The sequence below is a fragment of the Amphiura filiformis genome, chromosome 15 (assembly GCF_039555335.1).
Source record: "Amphiura filiformis chromosome 15, Afil_fr2py, whole genome shotgun sequence".
NCBI classification, from domain to species: domain Eukaryota; kingdom Metazoa; phylum Echinodermata; class Ophiuroidea; order Amphilepidida; family Amphiuridae; genus Amphiura; species Amphiura filiformis.
The window spans coordinates 8840549-8861582 of record NC_092642.1 but is presented as its reverse complement, the minus strand read 5'-3'; the positions used below and the strand labels follow the sequence as shown (position 1 = coordinate 8861582).

The window sequence follows — 21034 nt, the reverse complement described above, 5'->3', positions numbered from 1 at the left end:
AAACTGATACTTATGTGTCTTATTACAACAATGATGAAACAAAATTGGAATTATAAACTAAGTAGGTGATCGTATATGTGACTTAAGTGGGTCCCTCATCCCCATCTATGACGTTGAGCCCTCTTCTCCGTTGAGTCCTCATCCCGGCCTTTTTACAGGAAGAGAGGATATCAACCATCATCATTCTGAAGATGTCTATCGACTTTGATGGAAGAAGCCGTCAATTGTAAGTAAAATTCTGGTTTTGTGCTAAAGAAATTTATTCAGTCTAGCCCTTGATATTTACACAAAATCAACAACATGTTTTTGAAACAAACTGTTAATTGGAAGTGGGGGTGTATGACAAACACATTATGGTACTTTGGTCTTGTTTTTCATAGCATCATCAACATGAAAACACTCAAGGTGCTAATGAATAGGTTTTGTCAAACTCACATTAAAATCCTGTCCAAATCTTAATTTATAAAGCATGTAGGCGGAAATGTTGACACTTCCAAATATTCTGTCATTACATCGCTTCAACATGAAGTAGATTCAAACAAATAGCTGAAAACCTCACTTGTACCATATGGGTCAGAAGAAGTGCCAAGAATAATTGATTCCTTTGTTATATTTTTAATTTTTTACATTGTCCAACTAGTTTCCTATGTTTTATGCCATGATATACAATTCCTCATCAAGTATCATTCATTCTTATTCATCAGTATTATTATATTCACTAAAAATTAATATAAAAAAACCCCAAAAAATTAAAAATTCTTAAATTAGTTTAAAGTGAAGAAATTCATCATGAATTTATTTACAAGTTTGCTTGTCCTATGTGCCTGAAGTGTTGCATATATACACAAATTAGGTCCAAAATTGTCCAATTTTTGTTTCAATTTCCTCTAACTGAATGCACCTTACTTTCGGCCACCTGTATCGGTTCTACACTGAAGTGCCACATCTCATCCTAGGCAATAATCCCAGTTTAAACTCCTAAAATTGAATCTTATTCTATCTTCAATGTTTATTCTCATTTAATGTTTTTGTGATAAGGGAAGAATTTAGTCCATGTTAAAGTTGACTATGGAAGGCAGGTCTTGACTTTAACTGAAAGAGCACATCTCAGTGGTGATAACATCACACCCTGCCACCTGTTGCTCTCATATGAATATTAGTAAATGAAATCAATTTTCATAATTCCTTTTTAATCTTTGGGTGTAGCATATAGCAAGCTTGATTTCACATACATGCTTACTGGGGAGTGGTCAACTCATTTACCTTTTGATGTATACACTGTTATGCAGTTCGTTTTCAAACTCTCGCTGTGATCTGGCTTCCTCTTCCTCCTTGCGTAGTTCCTCTGCACTTTTAGGACACCCACAGCATCCTGGGATTGTCGGCACGGTGATGTTATTTTCTTCTTCCTCTTGCTCCTGATCTTCCACTCTTCCTGACTTCTTAAGTGTTGGGGGCTCTGTGAGTTGAAAAAAGTAATGTTATTGAGCAAGGATCGTTAAACATTTTACAGATGTGACCTGATCTGATCCACTCAGGCTAAAGTCAGAAATTTTGAAAATTGAGTTACTACCACTACTTGCTCAGTACTTACACTTACTGATGTTTAATCCCCAGGTCTCTTATATAATTGGTTGCAGAATTATGAACCTTTTATATATCCCTTTTGTTTTTTATTGTTTTTTTCTCCTCATTTTTGCCTATATCTCAGTTTCATTTTTGCTGACTTTAGCCTGATTGGACTAGATCTGGTCACATGTAAATCTCTATGCTGGGGTCCTTTTTCAGGATTTGAACTTGGGCCCTCTGGGACTCCAAACCGTGGCACTATAAGCCAAAATGGTTTCATCAATTGCATAGATTACACCCCCATGCAACAATCAAAATTATATAACTCTACAAAGATTCTTGTCATTTGATTTGTTAATTACTATTGATTATTTTTGGGAAAAGACTATAATTACACTCCGCACAAGTGTAATAGCCCCATTTTCCATTGCACTCACCCTTAGCTACCATGGCAACGCTTGACATACGCAACCGTATATATCATGCACGGTGACCACCTCGACTCGCCAATTATAGGTTTGGGTGTCACTACTTGCTAAATATAGTTTTTATATATATTTCATTTATTTTGATTTCCTGGTAACGAATTTTCTAAAACAAATATTAAAAGTTTTTATTCGTTCAAAGGAAAGAATATTTTCATTCCGTGAAATATGTACCATTCAACTCGGCAAGGCCTCGTTGAATGGAACAGTCCATATTTTACTGAATGAAAATATTCTTACCATTGTACTCATAAACATTCAATATTTGTATACTATATATAAAATTTGACCTCAAAATGTGGAGTACAAGTTTTTGTAGCCAACATTCATAGGTCATCCTATGACCGTATAAAACATACCGGGGTTAATTGTGTCCTTACAGATGAGCACAAGATCCTAGTGTAAGGAACTTATTACAAAAGAGAGCCTTGTGCTTGCCCAACAATAATTCATTTCCTCTCCTTTGCCACCTCAAGGGAAAGAATACATATAACCCCATGAGTACTATATGCTGATTGGTTATGAGAATACTATTATGATTTATTGAGCAAATCAGGAACCTGGTAAGAATGGTGGTCAGAGGTGTAAGTGAGGTAATGATCCACTCCCTGAAAAACATGCGAGCCAAAGGCGAGCACCTCGCCAAATTTACGGAAGTGCACAGGGGCTTGTCCGGGATTAAGCTGCAGGGTATCAACCCCCTCCAACAAATTTTTTGCTCTTTTTATGACAAATTATCATCATCCAATCCCGAAATGTTTTTTTTTTCCGAATTCGGAATTTCGGAAGACTTACACCTCTGGGTGGTAGGGCTGAGGATTGAGCTTAAATATCTAGAAGCTGCATTTTAGTTGGTCACATGCATGTGTCATATAATTTAACCAATCAGAAATACTGTAAACAAAGGCGGTAGTTCACAAGGGGGATAATTACGCCTGAACCGCAATTGTCATAGTTGCCAATGTCAGCCTGATTAGATCACACATCTCATCTCAATGAATGTAAATGTTGCACTTACTTTCTCTACAGAAATCCCGAGACAAGAATTGTTCCCTATCCAGACTCTGCTTCTGCCATCTGATTACATAGTGTGTGATAATGCCGTTAGGATGTTCAGGAGGTGACCACATTACTGTCAGATTGGTAGATGATGTGGAATATACATTGAGCTTCTCTGGTGTAGTCGGTTCTGTGGAGAAGAATTTAAGCAAACTTTGTGAGAGGGATGGTTTTTAACATAAGATGCTGATGCTGTAGAAGTAGTATGTAACGGGATTAATTACCAAAGTAGGGTCTACACTATATTTGAATGTATTGCCCTGTACTACACATTTCAACAGTCGCAGGCTCCTCCTAACTAAAGTGTAACTGCATAGCTTATACTGACATAGTCTCCACAGCAGTCAGTTTGGTTCTGCTCCCTTTTCACACAGGCAGCTAACACTAAATTTAAAACTACAACAAGCGAATCTATTGCTGAATAAGTCATTATTAAACACTTGAGAACGTTCCTGCAATCTCATTGGTTCTAAACCGTGTGATATGATACGATATCACACGGGTCAGCGCGTGTGCATCAACACGATACACATACTCGCTATTTAAACCAATCGTAGGCGCATAGTTACAACAGGTCTGATCGATTTTTAGCTCTAGGTAATTCCTTGCAAAATGTAGGATTTAATTTGATTAAAATTTGTAATACATATGATATTTTTTATTTGAATTGGAAGTGTTTAAGAATGAGAATAAATGTATTGTTTTTAGCCGCAGTCGTGCATCTATCGTCTCATATAACACAGGCGACATTATTTTTGGTGTAAAACATTGCCCGTGTTGTATGAGATGATAGATGCAATCCAGCGGCTAAAAACAATAGATTTATTCTCTAAATGTAAGGAATCTTAGACGGGAGCTTAGAATCGCAACATGATTTAAAGAGGAACAGGTGCACCTACCCAGATACATTTCACTAATTCTATGTCTATGACCCCGTTCACACCATGAAAACTGCTTCATTCGATAACAATTCAATGAAGATTGGAGTGAATGGATGTCTCTTCATTTGATCTTCATTAATTAATTAAATTGAATGAGTTACATTAGAATGAGACTATAGTAGTGTAATTGATTGCAATACTTCATTTGAGTAATTCCATTACCACATATGTGTAGACTAATGGCTGCATTTCCAATTGTATTACTTTGTTGCTATGCAACCTGCTGATAACGTTCTTATTCATTTCATTAGCGCACTGGACCATATCTTCATTTAATCATCATAAGTGTAATGTGAATGAAGATTAACTAATCATCATCAAATGAAGGCATTTAGTGGTGTAAATGGGGTCTATGTCTACCAAGCACTCACCTGATTCCGAGGTTCGTATGTACATAATTTCACTCTTGGCTCCATAGTTAGTAGAGGAGATAGTGTAGGATCGCACCAAGAAAGCATAGATGGTGTAGGACCGCAGGTTAAGGATGGCTACTTGGTTTTCATCTGGACTTACAAACTGAGACTCCCAACTTGTGGAGCCACAAGTGTCCTCTCCTTCAAACTCTTTAACATCCATGTTAGGCCTAATCAATAAAAAAATATATAAAATATCAATAAATAAATACAATTTATATTTATCAGGACAATTTGGGATTTCTTGTGTGTGTTGAAAAAATTTAATTGGGAGAGTCAGTAACTTTTAAAGAAAATTGTAGTTGGATTTTCTTACGATTTATTGATTTTATATTGGAAAGAGAAAGAACAAGGTACACCAACTTGACATGGGGAAACATGTAAAATACAGACTAGACAGTATGCAGAGGTGGGACAAAAACAGCAAATGTAGGTATTAGAAGTAAGTAAAGTTTGATAGACAAAAATTACCAGTTCCAAGGCCCACAGAAGTGCTAAACATGCAGAAACAACATGAATCAATAGGAATACAAAAGTGCACTGGAACAAGTAATAAAAATCACTGTGCACATAAACTGATACAATAAATCAAACAACCAATGTAGGCATAAAAACAGGCAAAGTTCGATGGCTGAAAATTGCCAATTCCAGAGCCCACATAAGTGTCAGGAAAGCAGTACAAAAGTACACTGGAAGTGATGAAAATCACTGTGCTCATGGCAGACAAACAATACAAAACAGACAAAAAAAACGCCGTTTCGAGCAGATACACTGCTCTTCTTCAGGGACAGACAACAAAATATAAAAGCAAACAACAAAAAAATCATGCTGTAGTTTAAAAACAAATTCAAGTCAAAAACTGAAGGCAAGTTCAAACAGAACTCAGTAGCAAACAAGACAGCAAGCTCAGAGCAAATGAAGCTGTGTCTTAACTCAATGAAAGCAAGTTCATTGCCTGTAGAAAATTAGTCTTTTGTTTAAACCTAAGTGTACAAATGATTTGATTTTGATATCATTCAATCAAATCACTAGATCATTTAACCACTTTTACTTACGATTCTTTCCATTGCACCATGAATCCCAGCAAGTTCCTTTGATCTCCTAATTCCACATCATCGGTGCTCCAACCCAGCAACACAATGGTACCGAATACTCTTTGTTGGACTTCCAAACGATCCGTGCTACCTGTGAAATCGATACCAAACCGTAGTGAAGTCAGAGGATGGTATTGCTTAACTTACAATAGTATTACAACAAGTACTTTAACAAAATCTTTTTTCTTCCTTTGAGACAATTTTTAGCATTTTAACTTCAATTTTAGTTCTAAAGTATGTACAATGATGTTGTTCTAAAGCATACACAAATGATCTTGTTCCAAAGGCTAAGTTCAGTAAGCATCGTAAACTCTATTAAACAATGTCTATACTATTTGACGTTAGTGCGCTCAAAATGCTGTTGAAATATGCTGTACGCTTGACACAGCTGCCGTATCACGATGACATCATTCACTGCCTCACCAAGTAGTAGTATACAACTGTATCTTTGTAAAGGCCCTGTCTCCTGGACCACCACCCTAGGCAGGCCCCTGGTCCCTGTCATTGGATAGTGGCTCATTTTGGTTCATATTTAAAGTAGCACTATAAAAATTGAGAATTGACTATATGCAACAGTTAACAAATGCATCTACAAAATCTAAATATATTATTTGTTAATTCTATTGCGAGACGTTATCTAACTTACATGCCACCTGATCGCCATTTGTTGACGGATTTATATCTGTGTGGTCAAAGGAGTTGTTGCGGCCGATGCGTCTGTTGAGTTTGTTAATCTCCGACATGCACAGTTTTGGGTTGAAGTGGAAGAAGAGTTTTCCCAAGCCACTGACGGAGATGTTCGGATGCGTATCCCAGTGAAATAAGTGTTGTAGATTTCTATTATCCATCACATATATGGCGTATTTACTGTGGGTTGATACAGATAACAAGTTATTACAATGCTGACTGACAGAGAATGGGCCGTTCCATTTGAAAACTACACCCCTTGAGGATAATTTTGGAATTCCAACCAAATTAAACAGTTTAAAATGATTCTAGATCCAACCCTTTTCATCCACAAAAGTTGAAAAAGTGTCAAGTGGACGATTTTATAGTTCCAAAAAGAAATTTGAGCAAAATTAAACTGGATTTTATAAGTAAATTTCAACAATTTTCAACTGGAATTGCATAAAACAATCCAATATTTCCAGCTGGATTGACCATAAAAAAGTGCACCTGAAATTGAGATGGGGGTGTGAGGATTTAAATGGAATAGCCCAATAATAGTCAGGATAATAGTTTAACATGTACAATTAAATTCCCTCAAATGTCTGAATAAAATCACCTTTTAAGTCTTCCAGTTGAGGATTATGATGATTTTCACTTCAGATACACTGTATTTTGTATGTTTCTCCATATAAAATTCCCACCTCAAACTTTCTTTTCATAATTTTGACTGAAAATGACTGACTGAACTAGGGATGCTAATTGGGTCATCTTTTTAAAAAAAATTTTATTTCACACGAACATACATTTTTCCCTCACACATTTTACGGAAGAATAAAATTTGATACACAATCTTGTAATATCTATTTTTTCTTTCAGCCAGAAATGTTACGGTACAATAATTATCCAAAATCTGCACAGATTGTGACAGTATATTTACCCATTTATCAGATAATCTCCTCTGACGATGCGCAGTGACTTCAGGAAATTCAGGCTGCTGATGGAAGCAGCCTTTCTCACTTCCAGTGCACCGGTGATCTCTTCCAACATACCCAGGCTGTCTTCCAGTTCTTTCATGATGTTATCTACGCAAGATGAATAAACAGAATACCTCACCGTTAATGTATAAGTATGAAAAATTACATCTCGTATGAATATTCTTTTCCTCATAACTGCAATCATATTGGGCTATATTCAACTGAAATCCTTACATCCCCTTACGGAAGACATAACCTTAATCTTCTACACAGGGAGGGAGTGTAGATTTCAAGTGGAGTCACCCATTTAGGTAGTCCCATTTGAAAGATCCCACTCCCTGTGTGGGGGATTAAGGTCATGTCTTCCACAGGGGGTGTATGGATTTCAACTTGAATTGCCCAATTCCATTCTAGGTCTACACACTATTTAGAGCCCTATTGTAACAATCCAATCTGGTTAATTTTGATTTACTATTTCAGTAAGGTAAAGTCATGCCTGAGCAAATGCTAATGTGCCCATCTTTTTTCCTTGGTATTTAGGCCAGACTCCACTGAATCAACTTGTTGCGGGGGTTTTGCCAGTCCTCATACATAGGGAGTCTGCTGGTACACATTTATACACCTGGGTATAGGGAGACAATAGAAGTTAAAAGCCTTGTCTAAGGGCACAACATGATAGCGCCACTGCTGGGGTTCGAACCCACAACCGTCTGATTATGAGTATAACCTGTACCGCTAGTTCACACCATTGGAGTACGGACCCTCTAGTCTTTTCTCTTTCCCGACAATAATATAAATTTTTCATTCAAGCATGTACAGAAAAATACTCTCAATATAGAAAGTTATTAATAAGTCTAAGTTGAGAGTTGATTGATAAGGACAATGTTAATATCAGAGCAGAGGTTACAAGTGCAGGCTATTATCAAAATCCCATTAGAACATGAATTTGTGTTTTCTGGGGTGAGGTGTGCGGAGTTATGTACGGAATGGTGTGAAAACAGAGTCACTTGAACATTAGGCTCATTCATGTCACCATAAAAAGATTTAGGCGATATAACGCAGGAGCCTCCTCCGTGTCAAATTTAAACACATTGTATGAAAAGTTGCAACAGTAGTAACATATGCTTTACATGTGATGATTGATATTAAACTGAATAAACAGGCCATTTAAAGCTGCGCAGCAATGGGAATTGGCTGAATTGTTATTGACCTAAATTCAATATCACAGTCCTTTAGCACTTCAATGCGCTCCATCTAATGCAGTATAAAGCTGTGTTCACAATGCGGACGTCGCCTGGCGAAACTTGGTCTCGCGCAAGTTGTTGGGAGAAGCGGTAAGCGCTGACAGGCGAGAGGCAGTGTGAATGATGGTCAGTGGAAGTTCCGCCAGGCATACGTCCAACGATTTACTCATGACAAAAGTCAGGAGTAGCGTGTAATCTCCACCATATTGCAATGTGAACGCTGCTAAGCCTGGAACCCCAGTGTACGCTTGACATTTATTTGGTTGAAATTAAGAAATTGCATTTTGTGTGGTTGAAAAAGGTCACAGAAACACCGGAAGTGGTAGCCAATGTTTATGCTGACCAGAAGTGAACGCTTGGTGAACTGGTCAGCGTGGTGCTAGGAGTAGACTTGTGGACATGCGGTAGGAGTAGGAAATGAAATTTTTGTCAATGTTAGCATAAGTTTATTTATTTTTCATCTTTCTGATCAATCAGTCAATCAGGATAGAAGACTTAGCAGCCCCATGACACAGCTTTGCTTGATCAGCCAATGGGATGGCAATATTTCATCTTACTGATCAATTGGCCAATCAAGACCCAGCATAGGAGGAGAATTAGCAGTCACATGACACAGCTTTGCTTGATCAGCCAATGGGATGGCAATATTTAATGTTACTGATCAATCAGCCAATCACACACAACATAATGCAAAATAGCCCAACCAAACAAATTCTGACTGTGACTTCAATACAGCCTGTGATTCCTATCCAATCTTGAAACACACTGCACACTGTACCTTTAACCATACACTTTAAATTCTCATAAACAATTTTGAGAAGACTCCAAAATAAATTATGAAAAATAGTATGTGTATTGTGACCTGCATGACATCTTAGTCCACAATGAGAATTGCGGTTTTCATCATATTACATTCTCTCCAAACAGAAAATAAATCAGAAATTGGCGGTTACAGGAAGTTTAGCACTATACCTAAACATTGTATCCTATTATTTGCCGTCTTGTTAACACAAATGAACTTTAACATAAGTGCCGAAAGTTTTACACATCATTGGGGACATGGAAAACCTACATTCTGTCTGCAAATAATGAACTTTTATTGTTGCAAAAACATCACCATAGATTGTTTTTCAGAAAAACATTCCCACAGCTTTGTCTTTTCTGTGAGTGTGATGTAAATGCCATTTTGACACTAATGTTTTTTTCCCTTTTCCACTGTACACACGCTTCGGTGTCAGTGCTTTTATTTTTTTACAGAAAACAAAAGAACAATTGAGAAGAATCACAAAAATCATTAAAGATCACAAAGAATTACAAATTTTGACACTAATGTTTGATCACGCAATTCAAATATGCGTGGGACAGCTTTGAGACAAACTATTGAAATAAGGTGGCCTAATAATAGATTGATTAAATAAATAATAACAAAAAAATAATCCAATTTTATCAGCAAGTACAGTAAGGCAAAATGTGTCCTCTGCCATCTTCAGAATTGTCTAACAACCCTTTATTGAATTAGCAAATAAGACCTCGTTTGAAATAATACAAATTTAACGATTAAATTATGCGAATTTTGTCAAGGGGATTCTGCTCCAATTTTACAATTTGTAACTAAATAACCACTTCAGCACATTTTTACATTTTACGAAGAAATAAATAAATAAAAAGACAGATTCCACTTTCATCTAGCCAGATTTATCATTTACACAGCCTTCCTGTGGATGGAATTTCGTAGAACATAATTGAACCCTAAGTGAAAGGAAAGATATAGAGTTTAAGTGAAGTAAGTTGCTGTGGTAGATAGCTTGGATCCATCTATTAAGCACTTGTCCTATTTATACACCTGTTAACCAAGATGCCCCTGGAGTGACAAACCCATTTGCCAAAAACATCCGCATCTACCAGGACAAAGTCCTTAATATTCATATCTTGTGCTATGACAGTTAAATGGATATTGTTGAACTGTGCCCCTTGCAATGGGACTAATTTTCCTCAGGTGGTGATACTTGTAGTTTTATGCTTCCACATACCGAAACGGGTGAATTTTTTGATACTAATAAAAAAAATAATAACACAATTATTTTCAAAAATAACAATATTTCACAAAAATTGCACAGAGTCCAATACTAGGCATGTTTGTACTTTAAATTGCAATCCACACAGTCAGGAATATTTGTAAAAAAATTTACAACAAAAAGCATACATTTTTTCAAAATTTATGTGCTGTAATTGCAGACGACCCAAACATACTGTGGGTTAAAGTCTTTCAACAATGAACATGAAGGTTAAGCCAAAGGTTTGGTGGATTTTAAAAAAGCTAAGAATTTCATAAACTGTACAAGTGCATTTGTGTGAATTCACTTAGGTAATTTTGTGTAATGTTTCACTGGTTTTAATTGTGCAATTTTAAGCTTCCTTTATCGACCTATGTATACACAAATTATATTGTGGTACCTGCTTAAATGCAAAAAAGTGCGGAAATATTTAAATGTAGTGCGTTTTCCACTCATAGACGCCTACACAGTTCATATGTCTTCCATGAAACTTCAAGATAGCGCTATTTTGGTAAAATTGTGATGGATATTGAAAGATAAAAAAATTGTGATGTGGATGGTTGCCATAGAAATTGGGTGTTTTTCATAGTTTCTTGAATTGCTTCATTGATGCTGAGATTGTCTGTCCAAGGGCTTGCATGTATGATCACTTTTCAAGGAGAAGCAGGCTGCTTCAAACAGCCCTTTCAAACATTTGGAAAAATTGGTAAAATCGCAATGTATCACTTTCAGACAAGTATACCACAACTTTCTTCCACAAAGAAATTTTATTTCTGTGAGTTTCTAAAAACAAAGTACGTAAACAGAATTCATAAACCGATCTTTAAAGAAATCTATTACTACATTTGCTAGGTGTATAACCTTGAGCAATGAACACTGGTTTTATAGTATTATTGAGGCTGGCAGACATGCATAGGGGCTACAGAATATCCTGTTCCACATTGATGAAAGGATGATTTGGGCTGAAGCAAAAATCACTAGCTTATTTCATCTGTGCATCCTGTAGGCAACTACGTAAACGATCATCTGCAACAGATTTTCGATGCAATCAGGCATTGCAGGAACACAATTTAGCAGCTATAAATTTTTAACACACAGGAAGTTATCTGCCAATGCAGATGAATGATATAGAAACTTTTTCCCAATATGATAAAATTTCACAAAAAAATCTTTTAAAATCTAGATTTGAGTCGTTCACCACTATCTTTGGGATAAGCTGTAAGCGAGTTCGATTTGGAATGTTGTTGACTAATACATTTGGACAAATTGGTAAATCGCAATGTATCACTTTCAGATATGTACTGAACTTTCTTCCGCAAAGAAATTTTATTTCTGCAAGTTTCTAAAAACAAAGTACGTAAACAGAATTCATAAACTGATCTTTAAAGAAATCTATTACTACATTTGCTAGGTGTATAACCTTGAGCAATGAACACTGGTTTTATAGTATTATTGAGGCTAGCAGACATGCATAGGGGCTACAGAATATCCTGTTCCACATTTATTGATGAAAGGATGATTTGGGCTGAAGCAAAAATCACTAGCTTATTTCATCTGTGCATCCTGTAGGCAACTACGTAAACGATCATCTGCAACAGATTTTCGATGCAATCAGGCATTGCAGGAACACAATTTAGCAGCTATAAATTTTTGACACACAGGAAGTTATCTGCCTATGTATATGAATGGTATAGAAACTTTTCCCCAATATGATAAAATTTCACAAAAAATCTTTTAAAATCTAGATTTGAGTCATTCACCACTATCTTTGGGATAAGCTGTAAGCAAGTTCGATTTGGAATGTTGTTGACTAATACGATTGTCATTACTAGTATATTGAGCAGACTCCTGGTACAAGATGAGACCAAGCATATTAAAATGGATGTATACATTAGATTTCATCTGGATTGAAAGACAAGTTTACTTCAGTCCTGTGTGTTGGTATCAGACAAATGGGAGTTGCAATTTATTTGTAATTCCATGCTGCATGCTTTATTTCAGGATCACCAAAAGCAACGGGTATCAGCTACACATGTACAGTTCTGCTGTTGCATAACAATGTGCATACGTTGGGCAGGAAAAAACCTCCTTATGAGGCCCCTGAACATGTTTAAAACAACACTGCCAACAAGTTACACAGGAGGTTTTGCTTTAAACATGTTCAGGGGCCAATGACACATAGGAGGTTTTCCCTGCTCAACAACGATATAAGTTTGTAGTTCTGCGAAAAGGTGTGGCTCCTTTTTTGATTCATTTTCCTGTTTGAAGTTATTTGAAAACAATATCTGTAAGAGGATCTCAGAATAAAATATTTGAAATTAAACAATAACAATTCCAATGAAAACAATATGCGCTTCTCAAAACCTATTCATCATTATTTTATGTAGTATATTAAGGGATCCAAAATGAGCGTTTATGGCGTTTCGACAGTATTTTTTGTGGGACATGAGAGCACCTCGGACCTATCGAATTGCATTCTGAATACGAAGCATGTCTTTCTGATATCAAACAATTTTCATTTTTGAAAATCACAATATAATACAAATTTTATGACAAATTATAAAAATTTGATATTTTTCAAATTTTATACTGTCCAAACGCTCATACCCCAGCCCTTAACATGACAGGTTTTGCTTTGCTTCTCAAGAAGATGATCTTTTAATAGAAACAAGAAAAACATCTTCAAATCATTTGATCAACCCAAAACTGTTATCTGGGGAGTGTTAAAATTTCAAGATACTGAGAAATAAGACCTACTGGATGTAAACAATTATTATTCTGGCAAAAACATGTATAGGTCTAAATATCGATATCAAGTTGAAGTTCCACACTGCTCAATTTTCAAGGATGGGTCTCAATGGTATCTATTACATTGATAAGGATAGTACATCCTACTCGGGTGAAGATCAGGCCGTCTTCTAATGTAATATTGAATGGACATTAAAATAGTAAAATTCCAGGTATTTGGGCTGGAAAATTTTTAAGAGTAATTTGATGATACAGGTGTCCTGTTCAATTCTTAGCAAATCAAAGCTGTATTCACCGGCGTGTCCAGGATCTGTTCCTGCGGGGGGCTCAGAGGGGCTTTCACAGTTATGCCGGGGGCTTGATAGCTAAAAATCACCAAAAGATGGCTGATTTTACATGATTTTTAACAAAGTGCGGGCCCCAAAGCACCCCCCTGGACATGCCACTTGTATTGATTGCAGATTTATTTGCTCCATTGCATTCATAAACACAAACCACATAGTGAATGGAATAATTTGTCCAGCATGACATCAAAAGGTGCCAATGTAGCTGGAATATAATAGGCGAGCGTATCAGAAAGTTCACTACCAGATAGGCCTAAATGTAATATACCTATTTTGGGCATCAGATGAAAATCAGCGAGTTTGAAAATGGAATTGACCAGGCGATTAGTTCTGCCCTACATAATCAGAAATCTGCTGCTGCCAATCTGGATGATCTGCCTAATTGCTAGCTTGTTTATAAATCAAGCATGAAATTTCTAGATTTAAAATTACAAGAGGCACATATCTGTCAGAGTAGAAATGTTCCTTAGAAAAAGCTCCTTAGCAACTATCATAAAATAACAACGTGCTGATAATATATTCCTGTTGAGTATAATCCAAAAATAAGGACGATTAGAATTGCAAATTAAAAACAAGTGAGTTCAATATCTGTGAAGTCGGAGCAATTAATCATGAAAAATTAAAATTCCCATCCTCACTGACAGTGCCTGTGTAAGCAGACCGATAAAGAGTGTATCATTTCCAAGTCCTTCCCAACATAGCCATTAACAGAACATCAACTTACATGTTTGGCAATGATTGTCTTGACCCACTAACCTCCAATGGGGCTATCATATCAGGGATCTTCTCAATCATATTCACATGATCATTGTTATCATATTTTGTTGATATTATGCCCAGTTTTCCCAGCCTTTCACTGTATAAGGAATTGGCTATTCCAGCTGAGATCCATACACCCCCTATAGAAGACATGATCTTAATCTCCTACACAGGGAGTGAGAATTTAAAATGGGGTTACCTGTGTGGATGACTCCATTTGAAATATACCCATATACACCCTTGTGTAGGAGATTGAGGTCATGTCTTCCATAGGGAGTGCATGGATTTCAACTGGAATAGTATCTCTGTTACCGTTCATAGAAAATGATTGGTACCCATCAAGTTCTGATGTTTACTGTAAAGCCAGCTTCTTCCAATATACAGCATTGGATCCTTTTGAAATTACCAGAATTTGTAGTTTTATGCTCTGTTCATACCTCTATTACAAAATCTACATGTTAGGTGTATATTGATCTTGTCCAGAACTGCATGAGTACATAAACACTCAATTCCATGTCCTGAAAGTTATGTACTGATGCTTTGACAAAACATTTATTTAATTTCTCTAAATCTTACAGATTAGACACTCTTTTTAATACTAGTATATCTACATGTATTGAACTCTATTTTATATGATATCCTTTCATCAGCATATTATCTAGCATATGATATACCACCATCGAATATGATAGTTTGCTAAGTAATGTATCATGACATTTATTATCTCATACTTTCTAAAATTGTGTATCAAACATTTTCACAGATGAAACATTACTCACTGGATAAAAATGTGGAACATAAGCTAAGAATTTTTTCTTTTTTAATACTCATAAAATGCCTTTACAAGTGACATCTCTCTCACCTTACCAATCTGTCTATGTGTGACAGTGTGCCAATCAATCTAAATCTCTGCTCCTGGGACAAACTTATGCAGTGGCCCTCATATGACCCTATCATCCTAAATCTGTTCTACACGACTACTACTAACTAGTGTGAACACCCCCTCTTTTCACACCGAGATATTGATTCCAAAGTGATGACAGGTAACAGACAAGAAGAACCGACTCATCTTCCGTGATCCGCATCATAAGATGCTGCAGGTAGATATTATATTGGAAGAATCCGACCTTTGGTATCCCTGTAAAATTGAGTATTCATGGCCCTGACTTGACAAAATAAGAAAGATATCACCATATCCTAGAGTCATTTGTCTTTAAATAGGTTCATTGACTTAAAAGCTAGTAGCCCATGATGATGATGATGATGGTGAAGGTGCTGACAAAAGCATTTCAGAAAGTTGTTTTCTTTTCAGGGTTTCACATTCCTTTTAGTGTTGTCTTAAATTATTGCCCAAATTTGTTGCACCTGTCTTTAAAATTCCATTACCTGTGATTTAAGCTGGGGAATGTATGTTTACCAGAAAATCAAGTGATTCCTAACATAGGACATTGATATTTAAAAGAACAAAGGAACTGCTCCAAGCAGGCCTTGAAATAAGACGAATCCTCAGGTTCCGATGCTCTTAAAATATGCTAGGATCCTTGGATTTCTTGGAAAGAATCCCTTTAAGTTATAGTACACAACACATGCATAGGAATGATTGTCCATAAAAACCTGTGAAATTGGACTAAGAATTGGACTGAAAAAGGCCAAAAATGGGCCGAAATTAAAAGGAAGTGCGGAAATTTGGACAACATAAAACCTGAATTCAAGTTTAAACCTGAAAATTCTTATGTCTGACAACAATCCTATCAACTTCAAAATAAACATCTCTATCGCAAAAATGTTGGCTTATTTTGAGGCTGGCCTAGCTGGTTCCAAATCTTTGTGGAGGAGAGCTATTAGAAAGCTACAAATATATCACATTTTGACCCCCCCCCCAAAAAAACACCACATCAATCTATATTGAACACATGTAGTTTCCTTCAAAATCGCTTTTTGCAAAAACAAAGCTTTAGAAAATACTTATAAAATAAAATTGATGACTGTTTTACAAGTCTTCGCTTATGGGATACTAATTAAATGGTTTCATAAGAAGGGTATGTATATGAAGAATTGAATCTTGAGATTTGTTTATCTTAAGATTTCAATTTGGTGTATTGACAATACTCTCTGACCGTCATTGGCAGCTTAAAAATCTTGCAATTTTCACAACGCATCGGTCACAAGAAGGCATTAATGGTTGTGGCTACATTAATTTTGGAATTTTTGTTTTTACTATCCTCTACCGTGTGATAGATGACAGGCAGGTCCAATATTTTGTGTAGTGGATGCCGGCTACACTACAATAAAAATATTGAAACTGTCCTCTATCATAAGAGGATAGGCAAAATAAAAATTCCTATCGTTTATTCTCATTCTTAGTCAGTTAATTATTATTTTGATAAATTAAAACTAGTTTTATTTAAGAAAAATTACTAAACTGACAGTAATCAGTTGCGCATACTGCGTGCGTGTTACGTACTATGCTTACAGCGCGCTACTTATGCGCACCTCGACAAGCATGTTGCGTAATGACGCAGACTATATCCTCTACCGTGTGATAGACGACTTGCAGGAACTAATGAAATTCAGCGCTTACAAGCTAGACCACTCCCAATGACTAAGAATAGTAAATCTTTTCTTCTGTTTAAACCTGAAAATGTTCCTGGATCCCATGTAAAACCAGGGAATCTATTTTGTTGAACACTGCCCTCTGGTGTAGCATGATCCGGTTCCCAAGAGAATTACGTAACCACTTTGATGCTGAATAACAGTAGCAAAAGCTATTTGGAATGACTGAACCCCTAGAAGAGGAGAAATCTGTTTTTTGTTTTCAGGGTCAAATTTTGGACAGGCAGTTTTGGTGAAAATGACAGGCACTTGTTAAATCCTAGCTAAGACCCTGTGCTCAGCGCATGAATTCATGATCACAGAGGGTACCGGAACTCTAAAATTTGTGACACAGAGTTACATTTGGGGATGTTATTTGTATAATAGAACATGTCATACCAAGAGGGCAAAATCTTAAGCTTCCCTAATTGTATGAACATGGCTATTATAAAACAAGTATGTCATTATAAAATAAGGATGCCTTCAAAGAAAGTGATTTCCTAGAGAAAAAACTTAATTAGCTTGTCAACCTTGTTATGAACCTATTTATCCTAGTTTGCCTGCACTAATTTTTTCATTTTTTTTTTTTTTTATTCATTAATTTCAAAAACGTAATTAGCTTGTCACAAAACTATCCTTCGCTTCATTCATTAAGTGCTTGATTCGTTCATTAGTTATTCATTGTTTGTATTCACTAATTTGCTCTGTTGCGTAAGCTTAAGTAAGGTTATCTTGTTCTGATCCATGGATCATTAAGACAATAATTATGCCTATATGAGTAATATGACAAGCAACAAATACTGAGTCCTCTACTGAGAAATGGCATGTCCTCATTAAAATCAACGGCGATAACACATTCTAACATAATATTGATGCGAAAATCTTAATATCAAATGCATAAGAAAAGCAGGCCCTCCCTTAGTTCTTAATCAGAGCCCTCACAATATGACATAAGTCCAGTCTAGTCACTAGGGCACAAACCATGCACAAAATGATCACGAAAGGTCCTGAGACTGCCCCTTCCCTCTAATCGCAAAATATTTAGTGACCGTGTCAGCATGGTCAGAGCATGACATAAGTCCAGTCTAGTCGCCCCGATATCTTCATGGCAGAAATTACCATGGTAGGTTGAATCCACCGCCACGCATGGCCATTTTGTATCGACCTGTTTAATAGTTTCGAGTCGAATAATGGGCCGAAGGACATCTGACTAAGGCTACTGACAATAGCCCTGATTAGCTCGGTGACTGACCTCGCTGTGCGTCAGTCGAGCATGGAACGTTATAGGTCATATGCTTTTAGATTACCTCCACGATTGGCCTATACACTGTGCTATATAATTCGGCACATATAAATCAGAATTATTGTCAGTTTTTGACCCTCTCAAAACGCAAACTAACGACTATCATATCTGTTCAAAATATATATTCAAGTGCAAGGAACCACATCTGGTTTCTTTATACGAAATCATTTACGGGAGATATTCATCATTTTCTACCCCGGTATCCAAAGATTTTCTTCTCATATCAAACTCGTGCATAGCAAATTCATGTGTATCGATCCCGGGTATTTATTTTAGTATCTCTGCTGACAAAGTAATTATTAGCCAGGCGATGTCGGTGTGCACAGGTCCTGAGACTGCCCCTCCCCTCTTGATTGCGAAATATTTAGTGACCGCTGCCAGCCACATCTAGAACATGATCTCAGAGAGGGTAGGTCATGGTTTTCACATTTTATTTCTCACATGACAACTTAATTATTGAGGTCTCATATCAAGGCTCAGAATCTAAGCTAGCCCTACCCTCTCTAGATCTGGAGTACTATTGTTCAGGTTTCAGGTTTGTTTAGATCGGGAGGAGGTGGGTAGACTTGAATTTTGAGGTGGATTTCAATCATGCTCTTAGGTATGGAATTTCAAAATGGACAATAACCCTCTCCCACCCAGGTTTAGGTTTTCAAAATAATGGTAGTGATGTTAATATGTTTAATATCAAAATCTTAATTTAAGAAGTTACTGTAACTTGTATGACTATATTACCATAGCCTTAAGTACCATTCCACATCTCCAACTTGTAAAAATACTTTTCTTCCCAGGACTGAAATACACCTTGCAATGTCCTCTTGTTCTCAGAAGATGTACAGTCATACAAGTGTGTGTGGCTACTGTGGTGGTGTGGGCATATACATATGTGTTGGGGGTGTGTGTGTAAATGATCAGGACAAGTGAAGAAGTAAAAAGAGGTGGAAATGGATTGGCCATGTGCTAAGGATGGAAGACAATAGCCACTGCATGACAGCATTTTGCTGGGCTCCAGAAGGCAGAAGGAAAGTTGGTTCCCCTAAGACAATGTGGAGGTTGAACAGTGTAAAAGGAAGAATTTGAGATGGAAGGGGTCATGGAACTGAGCCAAGCCAATAGCTTGAGACAGGGACAGCTGGAGGAGGAGACTTGCAGCCAATATGGGCCACAGGACCCGAAGAGGATAGGTAATGTTAAAGTTGGTACATACACATTTGCTGATATTCCTTGAATATACTTACTATTACTAGCCCCATGGATGGATATAGACAGTGTACCCATCACCTTGGTACATCCGGCAAACTGAGCAGCAGCAGCAACGGAGTTGATATCAATTCCTTCACAAACTGAAAAAAAATAAGAAGAAAAGTTATCATTGTGTTCTCCCACAATACCCACAAACAGCCTGGTGTTACCCTGATCGGAACTGGCTGCAAGCTCTTTATCATTCATTTCATCTGCCCCAACAATGGAGATGGTGGGAAAATATATTTTTTGATATATGCTTCCACCAGGAATTGCACCGGAGATCTCTTGCACCAGAGTCAAAGACCTTAACCAAAGGGCCAAACTGCTATCTAAACAATAATTTGTTTTTTTTGCTCTCATAACAATGGTTTAACCATTTTTTAAACTTCAATACCACTTTTCAATACTATAATTTATTTATGTGCCTGCATTTTTTTCTCTAGATCCATCTTCAGCAGATGTTATTAGTGCTGTGTTCAATTTGACCCGTCTACAGTGCCGATGACGTAACACAAGTTCTCCGATGACATCATAAAAAGATGCGCTGATATGTCATCAAAACAACACCATCTGCTGGCATATACGTTCCAGATGAGTGCCAAATTGTGCAAGTAAAACCTCCATAACAAGCAACAAGGTTCTCTGACGGAGTAACCTGATGAAAACTTTACAACTTTTTATTCCAACGGCAGCGCATTACTCAAATGGTAAAAGTTTCTCTACTCGTTTAAAATGCCATATTGTATTGCCTGCTACATTATGAATATCCACTCATATCTTCTAAAAACATGTCATCTCTTTCTGTCTCAAACAAATTTAGGTCGCCGAGTTCACTAAATTATAAAGTAAAAACAAGTTCTACTTTTATTTGGTGAACTGTAAATGACTCTGGTGGCATATATCTTTGGGTGGATCAATAATTCCCTCAGTAGAAATCATGTTCTCCCCTATATCTTATTCTTGGACCAGGTGGCAAAGACAAACATGTCACAGAGATAAATCACTTATTCAACGATTCATTTCTTAAGACTTTGCATGTGTACTAATCATTCGCTCCAGGTTATTCACATCGCCCCACCTCAGCAAATATTTTTCACAAAATTTCCAATAACTTTCTTAAGAACTGCCACTGGTAATGTTTGGACTCATTGTAATACCTTTTTCATGTAGATTTTAATATGATCATCAAAATCAAGACTTTTGAAAAAAAGTTTTTTGTTGTTTTGTTTTTTTGTTACTCTGATGGATGGGTGTCCTCATCATCTAGCATCCATATGAAGAGGGTTAATGATAGGATTTGAATATGTAGGACATGATGTATAACATCCACTATAAAAAATAAATAGGTTACTTTTGCTGACAAGGCTACATTGCATTGTATAATGCCCGATGTATACTTCACATCAATATCACATCATCGATGAAACTTGATTTTTGTGACATCGACCAATGAAACATTTCATCCCATGGTGGATTTGTATAGTCATCAACACAAGTTCACAGCCCTGCAGCCCTTGCTTGAAAAAGAAGGTTAGATTATC

General features: G+C 36.6%; 1 protein-coding gene across 2 annotated transcripts in view; it reads right to left on the bottom strand.

The window, feature by feature from the left end:
* Positions 1-21034, bottom strand: part of LOC140171210 (insulin-like peptide receptor) — a 173705-nt gene that overhangs the window by 26174 nt on the left and 126497 nt on the right. For both annotated transcript variants that reach the window (XM_072194423.1, XM_072194424.1), the window contains exons 6-12: positions 19487-19591; positions 7168-7312; positions 6208-6428; positions 5523-5652; positions 4426-4637; positions 3073-3243; positions 1264-1459 (exon numbers count right to left, since the gene is read on the bottom strand). In XM_072194423.1, coding sequence (XP_072050524.1) covers positions 1264-1459; positions 3073-3243; positions 4426-4637; positions 5523-5652; positions 6208-6428; positions 7168-7312; positions 19487-19591 — 1180 coding nt within the window. The remainder of the gene's footprint in view (positions 1-1263; positions 1460-3072; positions 3244-4425; positions 4638-5522; positions 5653-6207; positions 6429-7167; positions 7313-19486; positions 19592-21034) is intronic.